At 44.6% G+C, this 14,168-nt stretch overlaps 1 protein-coding gene across 1 annotated transcript in view; it reads left to right on the forward strand.

The window, feature by feature from the left end:
* Positions 1 to 4,470: 4,470 nt before the first annotated feature.
* Positions 4,471 to 14,168, forward strand: part of KPNA4 (karyopherin subunit alpha 4) — a gene marked incomplete at its 5' end in the record, with an annotated part of 65,375 nt that continues 55,677 nt past the window's right edge. Inside the window, one exon of the mRNA XM_080695842.1 lies at positions 4,471 to 4,539. Within this exon, the coding sequence (XP_080551968.1) occupies positions 4,471 to 4,539 (69 nt within the window). The remainder of the gene's footprint in view (positions 4,540 to 14,168) is intronic.

Genomic DNA, 14,168 nt, shown 5'->3' on the forward strand with positions numbered 1-14,168 from the left:
CAGGATGACAAAATACAGATTCAAAATGTGCATTGGTGTTTTGTTTACTGGTATCAGAGATGGTTCCAAGGGGTCAGTCTGGATATGATGAGACACCCTACTCCTGATTGGACTTGCAGGGGCAGGGCTTGAGATCTCAGCCAGAATGCCTGGCATGTGGGCAGGAATTAGGAGCAGAGAAGCACAGTTAGTGGAGACACACGTTGCCTCTGTGGGAATGTACCCAAGAACTAGGACAGGCCTGAGCCTCCAAGGAGCTAGAAACACAATGGCAGAGTATATGAGATGTAAGCTAACACTAAGAAACTAAAAAAAACTTAATGGGCCCAATGGAGTCAGTCTTTGTATAGAATGTCATAAAGAAAATGGTATTTAAGTGGTGCACACCTGTAATCCCATTATTTGGGAGGCTGAGACAAGCAGGATCACAGGTTTAAGGAAAGCCTCAGCAATGTCGTGAGGCTTTCAGCAACCTAGTGAGACCCTGTTTCCAAACAAACAAAAATAAATAAATAAAAATAAAAAGGGCTTAGCTGGGCGTGGTGGCACATGCTTGTAATTCCAGCATTTGGGAAGCTGAGACAGGAGGATCGCAGTTTGTGGATGCCTCAGCTACTTACTGAGACCTTTTACAACTCAGTGAGACCCTGTTTCAAAATAAAGAATAAAAAATAGGGCCGAAAGTATAGCTCTAGAGGTAGAATGCCCCTGGGTTCCATCCTTAGTACCTCAAAAATAAATAAATAAATAAATAAATAAATAAATAAATAGGACTGTGGGAATGGCTTGGAGATAGAATACCCCTGGGCTCAATCCCCAGGGCACACCCCCCCCCCCAGCACACACACACACAATAAAATCGTATTTGAGAATACTCAAGAGAGAAACTAAATACAGAGAATAGAGTAGGAAAATATCATATAAATCTATTAAAATATGGAACTGGATATTACTGGAAATTCTGTCTTGAAATATGAATTATTTGCTACATTTTCAAGTAAGATATATATAATCATGATTTACAAATCCATTGCAAATTCATGACATGATCTAGTACTGTGATGCCTAATTACCCTTATTATATTATTATTATTTTTGGTGGTACTAGGGATTGAACTCAGGGGCTTTCTACCTCAGACTTCTATCCTTAGCCCTACTTTATTCTTTAATTTGAAACAGAGTCTCAATAAGTTGCTGAGGCTGGCTATGAACCTTGAATTCTCCTATCTCAGTCTCCCAAGTACTGGGATTACAAACATGCACCACCACACTGTGCTAATTATCCTTATTTTAACTCTGTTCTTACCTTAAAGCTGAAAATACTTTTTCTTTTTTTTGCTGATGAGTCTCACTACTTGCTGAGGGTATCTTCCAACCTGCAATTCTCCTATCTCAGCCTCCCAAGTACCGGGATTACAGGGATGGGCCACCACGCCTGGCTGAAACCACTTTATAATAAGCTCTGTTAGGCCAGTTCTGGTAGTTCTTGAAGGATGTTCCAGGAAGTAGAATATCTAGTGTCACCTGAGCTCTTGTTAGAAATTCAAATCTTGAGCAGCTATTCAAGATCAACCAAAATAGAAGTACTGGAGACTGAGCTCATCAATCTGGGTTGTAGGCCTCCTGCACAATTCTGATTCACTCTGGGGTCTGAGAATGTTTTGGGTACACTGCCTTAAACATTTCAGAACTAATCTGGGCATGGTGGCACACACTTGTAATTCCAGTACTTGGGAGGTTGAGACGGGAAGACGACAGGTTTGAAGCCAGCCTCGGCAACTTTACAAGGGCCCTCTGCAACTTAGTGAGACCCTGTTTCCAAATAAATAAAATTGGACTGGGGGTGTAGCTCAGAGGTAGAATATCTCTGATTCAATCCTAAGTGCCAGAAAAACAAAACATTTCAGAACTAAACTGTTTTAGAGGTATGGCAGAGTTCTGTGAGAGAGGCCAAAGAGAAGAAAGGATCAACTAGACACAGTGGGGATTTTACAGCTGGGCAGGCCTGGGATCAAACTAGGGACCCAGCACTATCTAGTTGCATACAGTCCTTTTTTCTTTCTTTTGTGGTACTGGGGACTGAACATAGGAGCATTTTATTCTATTTTTTGTTTGTTTGTTTGTTTGTTTGTTTGTTTTGAAACAGCACCTTGCTAGGTTGCTGAGAATATCCCTATATTGCTAAGGCTGTCTTTGAACCTGAAATCCTGTCTCAGTCTCCCAAATAATAGGATTACAGACCTATGCCACCATGCTCAGCTGCACAGCCTCATCTTTATATACAACAATGCTCCAACATGCAAATGCAATGTTCCTTCAATTAAGTGAATATTTGGGAAATAAAAGTTTATATGAACTTTTCATCACTTGTACTTTAAGATCTAAATTCAAGTAAATTATTTCCAGGCACAGCGTGTTTGCCATAGCCCAGTGGAAAGGACAATGGTACTGAAGATTTTAAAGGTTTACTTAAAAGGTTTTTAAAAATATTTTTATTTTTGTGGTACTAGGAGTGGAACCCAGGGCCCTTCTACCTCCAGGACCTATTTTAATTTTTATTTTGAAACAGAGTCTCGCTAAATTACTGAGGCTATCCTTGAACCTGCGATGCTCCTGTCTCAGCTTCCCAAGTACTGGTATTACAGGCATGTGCCACTGTGTCCGGCTAAGATTATGGTTTAGATAGCTTTATTATTTTTGTAGTGCTGGGGATCGAACACCGGGCCTCACACAGGCTAGGCAAGTGCTTTTGCATTAAGCTACATCCCTACTTTTCCTCCCTTTTTAAGGTATTCCAACTCTCTTTCTCTTTCCACAGAGGGAACTCAGTTGTCTAGATGGTTTAAATTCATTGACTTCTTCCTTTAAAGTTTCCCTTTTTATGCCTTTAAAAAACGTTAAGAAACATTTGCATTAGAAATGTTTATTTCTGCACGTGGTTCCACCAGAACAAAATTTACTACAAAGGCTCAGAAGTCCTAAGTTCCCGAATGGGATTGTATTAGGGTCTTTTCTCCTACCTCGCTGTACCGAAACACATCTAATGCCTCTCTATTCCTTGCTACTTCACAAACTCCTGTACATTTGAGGTGCTATTAACTGGTATTTAAATATATTCACTTCCTCGTCCTCTTTTTCTGAAAAATTTGAGTATTCTATATTGTCATTTTAATTTACCTCTGGCAACTATGTTCTTGGTAAAGACGAAATCCTTGTAGCTCATTTCTTTTCTCAAAAGAATCACAATGTTACGCTACTGTGTCGGGTGCCACGGGTTCCGGCCCTCCAGAAGTTAGTGTTTTATGGCTAAGTAGCTTCTTCAATTATATACCTATAAAGGGGTATCATCAACAGGGCACGTGGCGCACGCCTGTAATCTCAGTATTCGGAAGGCTGAGACAGGTTTGAGGTTGGAGAACGTTAATTTAGAGAGATTCTGTAGGAAAAAAAGGGGGATGGGGTGTAGCTCAGAGGCAGAGTTCCCCTAGGTTCAATACTCAGTACCCCCTAAAGTAAAGTGGTATCATCACAGGCTCATTACCTCTTCCCAAGTTCCTACCTGTTGCAAGTACTTGGTCAGAGAAGATGAATCCGATCTGCCTAATAAGCAAGGTCCCTTTCCTTTTCGACCATGGCCCTCTTCCCTCTGCTCCCCGGAACGCACGCCGTCCCCCCAGTCCTAGCACCGCGGCCAGGTCCTCGAGGGCCCGGCCCCAGCCGGCGTGGAGCCCTCCGCAGCTCTACTTGCAAATCGAGCGGAGCGCTCAAGAAAAGCCCTGCAAGAGAGGGCGCCCGGGGGAAGAAAAGAGCGTCGCCTTCAAGAGCTTCGGGCCCGGCGTCCAGACGTCTGCAGCTGCCCGGACAACCACAGCAAACCAACTCGTCCCGGCCGCGCCACCTCGCCTCTCCTTTCCCCACCCGGACTCGCCTCGAGCCTACTTTCGCTTCCACCCCTTCTCTCTCCCTCTCTCCCCGAAGCCCGGGCAGCCCGCCCGGCCGCCGCCGCACCCCGCCCCGCCCTGCCCGCGCAGCTCGGGCCTTTTCCTCCCAGCGTCGCTCCCTTCCCCTTTCCGTCGGCTCTTCCGCCCCCGCTCTCCATCGCCCCTTCTGATTGGGCGAACGCGCCGGAGCCCGGCCGGCCAATCGGCACGCCGGCCTGGCGGCAATGGGCGTGGCCGCGGCGCCGGGGCCCTCAGATCGAGGCTGCTTCCCCCTCGGCCGGCAGCGCATTCCGCCGCCGTTGCCGCCGCCGGCCCTGCGGTCGCCTTCGCCGTGCTGCCGCCGCGCTGGGGTTAGGGAGGGTGGGGGGCGGGCGGGGAGAGGTGGAGGCCGGCGAGGGGAGGCAGGAAGCGGCCGCACGGAGGGAGAGCGGCGCGGGCGGCGGCCGGGTGCCTGGGAGTGTCCGTGCGGCGCGGTGGTTGGGGCGGATCCCGCGGGGCCCGGGCGGGGGAAGGAGTCACCGGCCCGGCCATGGCGGACAACGAGAAATTGGACAACCAACGGCTCAAGAATTTCAAGAACAAAGGCCGGGACTTGGAGGTGAGGCCGGGGGCGCCGGGGCGCGGGCCGCGGCCTCGCCGGTCCCCGCCGGGACTCGCGGCGTGGGGGGCGGGCGGGCGCCGCCGCGGGCCCGCGGGGGAATGGCGCTGGGCGGCCGGCCGGTGACGCCGCTGCGAGCGCGCCGGGAAGTTTGTGCCGGGCCTGCTCCGCCTCCGCGGGCGGCGAGCTGCCGGGGCCCGGCCGGCGCGGCCTAGGCCTGTCCCGCGGAGCCGCCGCCGCCGGGGCGAGGGGCCCCCGCTGGGCTCGGCCGGCGGCCGGGAGGGGGTGGGCTCGCGCGTGGCCGCCGAGAGGGGCGCGCAACTTCCTCAGCGACGCCCCAGGCGGCCCCACTTGGAGGCGTTCTTTCTGGTCTTCCCGACTCCCGCTTTACCCTTGCCTACCCCCAATATCCAAACTACGGGAGTCAACTTCTCCGTTGCGAATAAATAAATAAATAAATAAAACACCCCCGGCGAGAGAGGCCCTCCTGGATGCTCACAGTGCCTTCCAGCGGCCTGTGTTTTACTCTGGATAGAGCAGATTCAAGATGTGGCTCACGGTGTGCCCTCTTCCAGGCCAAGGATGCCCCTTATTTCAGCTTGCCCACCAATCTTTTTACCCCCTCCTGAGAAACTACCAGCTGCATTTTTACATTTAAAGTCCAAAGGGTCATACAAAGCTGTCATCCTCTACAGTATCCTTTCCCTCCACCTGCTGGTGGTGGTAGTGGGGGATGGGGTGGGCTTTAGAGTGGCACCACCACGTTTTATTATTTAAAAAGGGGGAAAAAAAGCTTCATTGTCTTAGATACAGCTGCTCCCGGAGGTTTTCAGTCGGCATAAAGTGTATGTGTTAAACACGCGTACACGGCTGAGATTTTTGATTAAGATGCTACTTCTCTTCGGCTATAAAAATTTAGCTATTGAGGTTTCTTTTTCCTTTAATTCATTTTGAGTCAGTTTAGTTTTTTTTTTTTCCCCCTTCCGTACTGGTGATTGTTCAACTTAGGGACATTCTATCTCCAAGCTCTAAAAATTCAGTGTAACCATTGGCTTTTTTTTTTTCATTTGATTCATTTTGGGTCAGTTTAGCCTTTTGTGTTTGTGTGTGGTACTGGGGATTGTTGAACCCAGGGGCATTCTATCTCCAGGCAACACTCATATACTCTCTCTTTTGAAACAACATTTTGCTAAATTGCAGAAACTGGCCTTGAATCTGCAGTCCTCCTGTCTGCTTCCCAAGTCTGGGATAACAGGCTTGTACTTCCACATCCTCTGTGATTCCTCCTCCTCCTCCTCCTCCTCCTCCTCCTCCTCCTCCTGTGATTCCTCCTCCTCCTTTTTGTGGTACTTGGGGGTGGAACCCAGGGGATTTCTACCTCCCCACTACACCTGCCGCCCTATTTTATAATTTATTTGGAAACAGGATCTCACTAAGTTGCTGAGAGCCTAAGTAGCTGAGGCTGGCTTCGAACCCGTGCGATCTTACTGTCTCAGCCTCCCAAGCACTGGGATTACAAGCATGCTTTGGCCACCACAACCTTCCTTTCTTCTAATGAAAAAAAATTAACATTATTGAAACAACCCACATGCCATAAAAAACCAGCCTTTATGACATTGAGTAAATTTACCTTCTTGTAGAACACTGAAAAGTTTTTTACTAGTTCGAATTTTTTTTCCCAGCAATGGACATAAAACAAGGGCATTCCACTTTTGAGCTGCAATCCCAGTCCTATTTTATTCTTTTATTCTTTTTATTTTATTTATTTATTTATTTTGTGATACTGGGGATGGAACCCAGGAGCAATCTACCTTCAAGATACACTCTCAGAACCTATTTTTTATTCTTTATTTTGAAACAGGGTCTCATTGAGTTGCAAAGTGCTTCACTAAATAGCTAAAGCTGTCCTTGAATCGGGATATTCCTGACTCGGGCCTCCCAAATGCTAGGATTACAAGTTTTGCCACCACACCTGGCTATTCCTTTTTTTTTTTTTTTTTGGATGGTACTGGGGTTCCTGGAAGCCCTTCTATCTTCGGGCTACACTCCCAGACCTATTTTTTATATTTTTATTTGGAAACAGGGTCTCTTAAGCCAGTGCGGCTGACTTCGAACCTGTGCGATTCTCCTGTCTCTGTCTCCTAAGCGTGGGGATTACAAGCGTGTGCCACCACGCCCTGGCTATTCTTTTATTTTGAAATAGGGTCTCACTAAGTTGCTGAGGCTGGCCCAGAACCTGCATTCCTCCTGTCTCAGCTTTTCAAGTCCTGGGATTACAAGTGTATACCACCATACCTTGCTTAATATGAATACTTTAGAATGAGGGGGGGGCAAATTATAAAACTTAATTGATAAATTTTATAAGGGCACAAAATCCAGAAAAATAACCATTAGGTGCCAGACAAATCATTTTCTTTTTCCCTCTCATATTTCTAATAGATTCATTGAGATGTAATACACATGCCATATGATTTAACCATTTAGAACTTTTGGTGTATTCATAGTTGTGCAACAATGACTACAATATTAGAACATTTTCACCACCCTAAAAAAAACTCTCCTTCATTAGCAGTCACTCCATTTCCTAATTATCCCATCCCAAGTAACTACTTTCTGTCTCTAAAGATTTGCCTTTTCTTGTTGGACATGTTTGCACATGCTTGTAATCCCAGCATTTGGGAGGCTTAGACAGGAGGATTCAGGTTCACTGCCAGCCTCAGCTACTAGGTGAGGTCCTTTGCAACTTAGACCCCGTTTCAAAATAAAGAATAAAAAATAGGGCTTGGAGTGCAGCTCTGAGGATTGGAGGTAGAATGCCCCTGGGTTCCATTCCCAGTACTGCAAAAAATAAAAAGTAAAAAAGGATTTGCCTATTTTGGACATTTCATGTGAATGGAATTATACAATTTGATATTTCCTGACTATCTTCTTTTAAGGTATGTTTTCAAACTTCATTTGTGTTCTATTATTGGTTTTTTGATTTTTTTTTTTTTCCTACTGGGGATTAAACCCAGAGGCATACCTCTAACCTACACTCTCAGCCCTTCATTTCCTTTCCTTCCCTCCCTCCCTTCCTTCTTGTATGTATGTATGTATTTTGCAGAACTGAGGATGGAACCCAGAGGCATTCTGCCTCTGAGCTACACTCCCAAGCTCAACATTTTTATTCTTTTATTTCGAAACAGGGTCTAAATTGAGGGCCTCGCTAAGTAGCTGAGGTTGGCCTCAACCTGTGATCCTTTTGTCTCAGCCTCCCAAGAACTGGGATTATGAGCATGCACCACCACACCTGCCTTTGTGGGGTGTTTTTTTTTTTTTTTTTTTGGTGGTACTGGGGTTTCTGGAAGCCCTTCTACCTCTGGGCTACACTCCCAGACCTATTTTTACATTTTTATTTGGAAACAGGGTCTCCTAAGCCAGCGCGCGCTGCTGGCTTCGAACCTGCGTGATCCTCCTGTCTCTGCCTCCCAAACTCGGGGATTATAAGCAAATTCCACCACACCTGGCTGCCTTTGTGTTTTAACAATGTATTAAGTGCTTGCTTCATTCCTTCATATGGCAAAAGGATATACCACATTATGTTTTATCAGTCAGTTGACATTTTCTTTGCTACTACTTTCTTAGCTGCTGTTGTTGTTGTTGTTGTTGTTGTTGTTGTTGTTATTATTATTATTATTATTATTATTAGGTACTGGGGATTGAACTCGGGGGCATTCTACCTCCAAGTTATACCCTCAGCTCTTTATAGTTTGTTGTTTTGGAACAGGGTCTTGCTAAGTTTCTGAGGCTGGTCTTGAACCAGTAATCCTCTTGTCTCAAGTACTGGAATTAATTATAGGGATGTGCAACCAGGCCTGACTAAATTATCCCTGTTTTTTGAGAGGGGGATTGCAGTATTAGGGATTGAACCTAGGGGCATTCTACCTCCAAGATATACCCTCAGCCCTATTTTTTATTCTTTATTTTGAAACAGGTTCTTGCTAAATTACAGCAGGCCTTACTAAATAAGCAAGGCTGGCTGAGAACCTGCGATCCTCCTGTCTCAGCTTCCCAAATACTGGGATTACAAGGGTGTGCCAACAGGCCTGGCTATCCTTGTTTTTTAAATTGATCTTTCCCCTTACTATGTATTTTTTGATAGTTTAGTAAAAATGGGGTTTAAGTTCTGGTTCTACATTGGAATATTGTTGTATGTAACTAAGAAAAAAAAAAACAAGAGCTGGGCATGGTGATGTATACTTGTAATCCCAGCATTTGAGAGGCTGAGATCAGAGGATCGTGGGTTCAAGGACAGCCTCAGCTATTTAGTGAGATCCTTTGCAACTCAGTGAGACTGGTTTCAAAGAATAAAAAATAGGGCTGGGAGTATAGCTCAGAGGTAGAATGCTCTTGGGTTCCATCCTCAGTACTGCAAAAAAAAAAAATAATTAAAAAAATAATAAGATAAAATAAAAAACTAAGCTAAAGACATGAATGTATTCCCTGCCACATAGGAGGCCAAGGTGGGAGGATTAAAATAAGATAAAATAAAAAACTAAGCTGAAGACGTGAGTGTAGTCTCTGCCACATGGGAGGCTAAGATGGAAGAATGTCTTGAGTCCATGCTTTTTTTTTTTTTTTTTTTTTTTTTTTTTGGTGGTAGTACTGGGGTTCCTGGAAACCCTTCTACTTCTGGGCTACACTCCCAGACCTATTTTTATACTTCTTTAAAATTTAGAAACAGGGTCTCTTAAGCCAGCACGGCTGGCTTCAAACCTGCGCTATCCTCCTGCCTCCGCCTCCCAAGCGCAGGGATTACCAGGGAGTGCCCGGCAAGTCCATGCTTTTTGAAACCAGCCTGGGGAATGTAGTGAAACCCCCTATCTGATAAACAAAAAGCCTGCCCCACAAACAAAAAACTATAAATACATATTAGGCAGACTTATTTATTTTGTTTGCGGGTCTGGGGATGGAACCCGGACATTAGACCTCCAGGCTACACCCCCTGCCCTATTTTTTATTCTTTATTTTGAAACCAGGTCAGAATTGTTGCAAAGGGCAACTAAGTAGCCGAGGCTGTCCTTGAACCAAGATCCTCTGGTCTCAGTCTCTATCCTCTTGTCTCAGTACTGGGATTACAGGCAGTAGTGTGTGCCACCACGCCCGGCTATATTAGGCTTTTTTTGTGTGTGGTACTGGGGATGGAACTCAGGAGCTTTCTATCTTTGGGCTACACCTCCAGACCTATATTATATTTGGAAACAGGGTCTACCAAGTTCCTGAGAGCCTCACTAAGCTCTCTTGAAACTGAAGCTGGTTTCAAACCTGTGATCCTCTGGTTTCAGCCTCCCAAGTACTGGGATTACAAACATGTGCCATCAAGCCTGGCTCTAGGCAGATGTTTTCAAAGGTTCATCATGGGTACCCTTTGATGATTGAGGTCTCTGTAAGTATGTGTGTATGTGTTAATGCTGGTAATTGAACTCAGGGGCATTCTACTTCCAAGCTACACCCCCAGCCTGATTTTTTATTATTTTAAAACAGGGTCTCACTAAGTTGCAGTGGGGCTCACTAACAAGCTGAGGTTGTTTGTGAACCCAGATCTTCTGGTCTTAGCCTCCCAAGTATTTGGATTACAAGTTTGTGCTACCACACCTGGTTCGAAATGGTGTTATTCTAATGAAGAGTTATGCTTTCTGCTCATTGTGACCTACTCAAGATTATGTGTACTGGATTGGGGGCATAACTCAGTGGCAGAGCCCTACATGAAGCCCTAGGTTTGATTTCCAGCACCACACACTAAGATTCTGTAAAATCATATACCTTGTTTTTTGTTTGTTTTGGTGGTACTAGGGGTGGAACCCAGGGACTTTTCTACCTCTGGGCAACACTCCCAGGCCTATTTTTATACTTTATTTGGAAACAGAGTCTCACTAAGTTTCTGAGAGCCTCACTAAGTAGCTGAGGCTGGCTTCCAACCTGTGCCATCCTCCTGTCTCCGCCTCCCAAGCGCTGGGATACAAGCGTGCGCCACCATGCCTGGCTCACATACACTTGTAATAAGATAGAAATGTCTGTTGTTATAAGCTGAGCATGGTGGCGCACGCTTGTAATCCCAGTACTTGGGAGGCTAAGACTGGAGGATCACAGGGTCGTGGTCAGCCTCAGCTACTTTAGTGAGGCCCTCTGCAATTTAGATCCTGTTTCAAAATAAAAAATAGGGCTGGGGGTGTAGCTCAGAGATTGAATTCCCCGGGTTCAATCCCCAGTACTGGGGGGAAAAAAAGTCTTTTTTACTGTCTTTAGAGGATATAGAGGATTCCACAATGGTCTGTTTTGTGTGCTTATTGCACCTACAAACATGGTTACATATATAATGTATGTAATGTACAACAAATTTTTATAATCCTGCTTTTTGGTTTGCGTATTACAATGACACCTGTTTCATGGGATGGTCTTTGGAAAGAAGTATGGACCAGTGCTGCAGAATGAATTTTAATTCAGTATTTCCAAATACAGTTTTTATTTTACATTTAGAACATACTTGTTTGGACTAGCTGCTCTTCAGTGCTTTTAATAGCCACATGTGGCTAATGGCTATTTTCCTGCATGGCACCTGTATAGAGGACAGCAAATAGAGTGAGGTAATTGTAGCATTTTGGGACTGGTCTGACTGTGCTTGATTATCAGTAATGAATACTAGAGTCAGCTGGGTGTGGTGACCAACACCTCTAGTCCCAGGACTTGAGAGGCTGAGAGGGGCAGATTGCAGGTTCTAGGCCAGCCTCCTTATCAACTTTATGAGGGCCTCTGCTACTTAGACCCTGTTTCAAAATAAAAAGGGCTGGAGGTGTAGCTCAGAGGTAGAATGCCCCTCGGTTCAATCCTTAGCACTTCCCATCCTCCAAACACACAGTACAGAGTCCTAGAGTTAAATTTGGTGTGTGTGACTTTCTAGGAAATCACTTAAGATTTTTTTTGTAAAACTAGAGGTGCTCGATGGTCTGTTAGGAAGATACCTGGCCATTCTCTGAGCATTTTATCTTTAGCTTTTCTTTTGAGTGTGGGAGAGGACCTAATAGGAATCAGTGTAATTCTTACTCTGTTATTTGCATTTGGCTTCTTTTGTGTTTGTAGGTATGTAATTTAAGTTACAGCGAAGTCAGTGAAGTGTGTTGTGTGTGGGTTTTTTTTTTTTTTTTTTTTTTGGGTGTTACTGGGGATTGAACCCAGGGGCATTCTACCCCCAGCCCTGTTTTTTATTCTTTATTTTGAAGAAGGGTCTCATTGAGTTGCAAAGTGCTTAAGTAGCTGAGGTAGGCTTCAAGCCTGTGATCTTTCTGTCTCAGTCTCCCTACTACTGGGATTACAAGTGTGTGCCACCACACCTGGTTTACAGTGAACTATTAATGGGTTTTTTTTTTTTTTTTGGTAATTGTTCATTGAAGGACAATTGGGCAACAAGGAATTAGTGACCCTTCTCCAGTTATAAGTTCTGAATGTTAAAGTTGAAACTGATTCATAGCATTCATACTGAATCATTTTTATTCCCTTTCATTATACCTTTCTAGCTCCTCCAAAATAGGGGGTCATCTTAGTTTTCTTGAAACAAAAACATCAAAGGAAGTATATGTGTGTATCATTTTTGAAATAATTTTTAGGAATTATTAGATTATTCCCACCAATACTTGGCCTCTTCCCTGCAGTGTGTTAATAACTATAGAGAAAGGTACATAGATTAACAGAGGAAATGGGCAGTAACCAAACTTCCAATGAGAAATTTGTCAGGATAAAGCAAATTAAGCTCACCCAGTTTATTTGTTTTTTTCAATGTGTGTGGGGTGGTACTGGAGATGGAAACCAAGGGCCTTCTACTTCTGAGCTACACCTCCAGCCCTATTTTATTTTATTTTATTTTATTTTATTTTATTTTGAAACAGGGCCTCACTAAGTAGAGGCTGGCCACCAACCTGTGATCCTCTTGTCTCAGCCTCTCAAGTACTAGGATCTATAAACTTAACATCATGAGTCCCAGCTCAGTTTATGGTTTTAAAGTACAGGGGAATTCTCTAGTAGAGTTCCTAATAATCATGCAGGTTTTATAAAAGAGGACTCAGGTTCAGTGTGTAAGATATGTTAGAAAAATAATTAGATCTTAAGAACACACCTACCCTAAATATAAAAGAATGTTAAAATACTATACAATCAGAAACTTGTGATTGTCACTACAACATAGAATATGAAGTTAGTCTGTGCTTTAAAGAAAGTTGCTAGCTGGGCATGGTGGCACACGCTTGTAATCCCAGTATTCGGGAGGCTGAGACTAGAGGATCATGGCCTCAGCTACTTAGGCCCTCTGGAACTTAGTAAGACCCTGTTTCAAAATAAAGAATTAAAAAAAAAAAAATAGGACAGGGGGTGTAGCTCCAAGGTCAGATGCCTCTGGGTTCCATCTCCAAACTTGCAAAAGAAAAAAAAAAGTTGCTTTGTTGATAAGAGTTGATAAAGTTGTTCGCAGTTTTGGTTTTTTGAAACAGCCCCGGAGGACCGGGCATGGTGGCACAAGCCTGTAATCCCAGTATTCTGGGGGCAGAGATCTGAGGATCTCAATGGGCAGACAGCCCTAGGTAGTAAGAGCACTGTTCAGCTGTTAAGTCATTTGCTTTTAGACTGGCCTCTCATCACAACTGTACTTAAAATAGCTGCTGTCTAATTTTCATATAATCTAAGCATGTGACAGTGTGAACCGTCTGGTAGAAATAACAGTTAAAAATTAAATGATTGTAAAACCGGCTTATAAGGCAGCCAATTTCAGATTTTTTTTTTCTTTCTTTTTTTCGCGGTACTGAGGATGGAACCTAGGGGAATTCTTCCTCCAAGCTACACCCCCAGCCCTATATATTAATTCTTTATTTTGAAACAGGGTCTCACTAAGTTGTGGAGGGCCTCACTAAATAGCTGAGGCTGTCCACAAACTGCGATCCTCCGGTCTCAGCCTCCAGAATGCTAAGATCACAAGAGTGCGCCACCTCGCCTGGCTTTTAAGTGTGTGTGTGTATACCCCCTGGAACACAGGGGGTTTTCTATCACCAGGTTATACTCCCAGACCTATTTTATACTTTATTTGAAAACAGTTTCACTAAGTTGCTGAGAGTCGCACTAAGTACCTGAGGCTGGCTTTGAACCTGTGCAATCCTTCCTGTCTCAGCCTCCCAAGCACCAGGATTACAGCTGGTGACACCACGCCCGCCTCTTTTAAGTTTTTATATGGAAATAAGGTTTCCCTAGGTTGATAAGAGCCTCACTATTTGCTGAGCTGTCTTAGAACCTGTGATCCTCCTGTTTCAGCCTCCCAAGTACTGGAATTACAGGTGTGCACCACCACACCCAGCCTTCCCTCCTTCTCTTCCTTCTGTCTTTGCATTCCTTTTGCATTCTTGTGTCTGTGTGTGTGTGTGTGTGTGTGTGTGTGTGTGTGTTACTGAGGATTGAACTCAGGTGCATTTGACCTCTGAGCCACACCCCCTGCCCTATTTTTATTCTTTATTTTGAAACAGGGTCTCACTGAGTTGCAGAGGGCCTTACTAAGTAGCTGAGGCTGTCTGTGAACCGCGATTCTCCCGGTTTCAGCCTCCCAGATGCTGGGATTA

This window comes from Muscardinus avellanarius (assembly GCF_963383645.1).
Source record: "Muscardinus avellanarius genome assembly, chromosome: 5".
NCBI classification, from domain to species: domain Eukaryota; kingdom Metazoa; phylum Chordata; class Mammalia; order Rodentia; family Gliridae; genus Muscardinus; species Muscardinus avellanarius.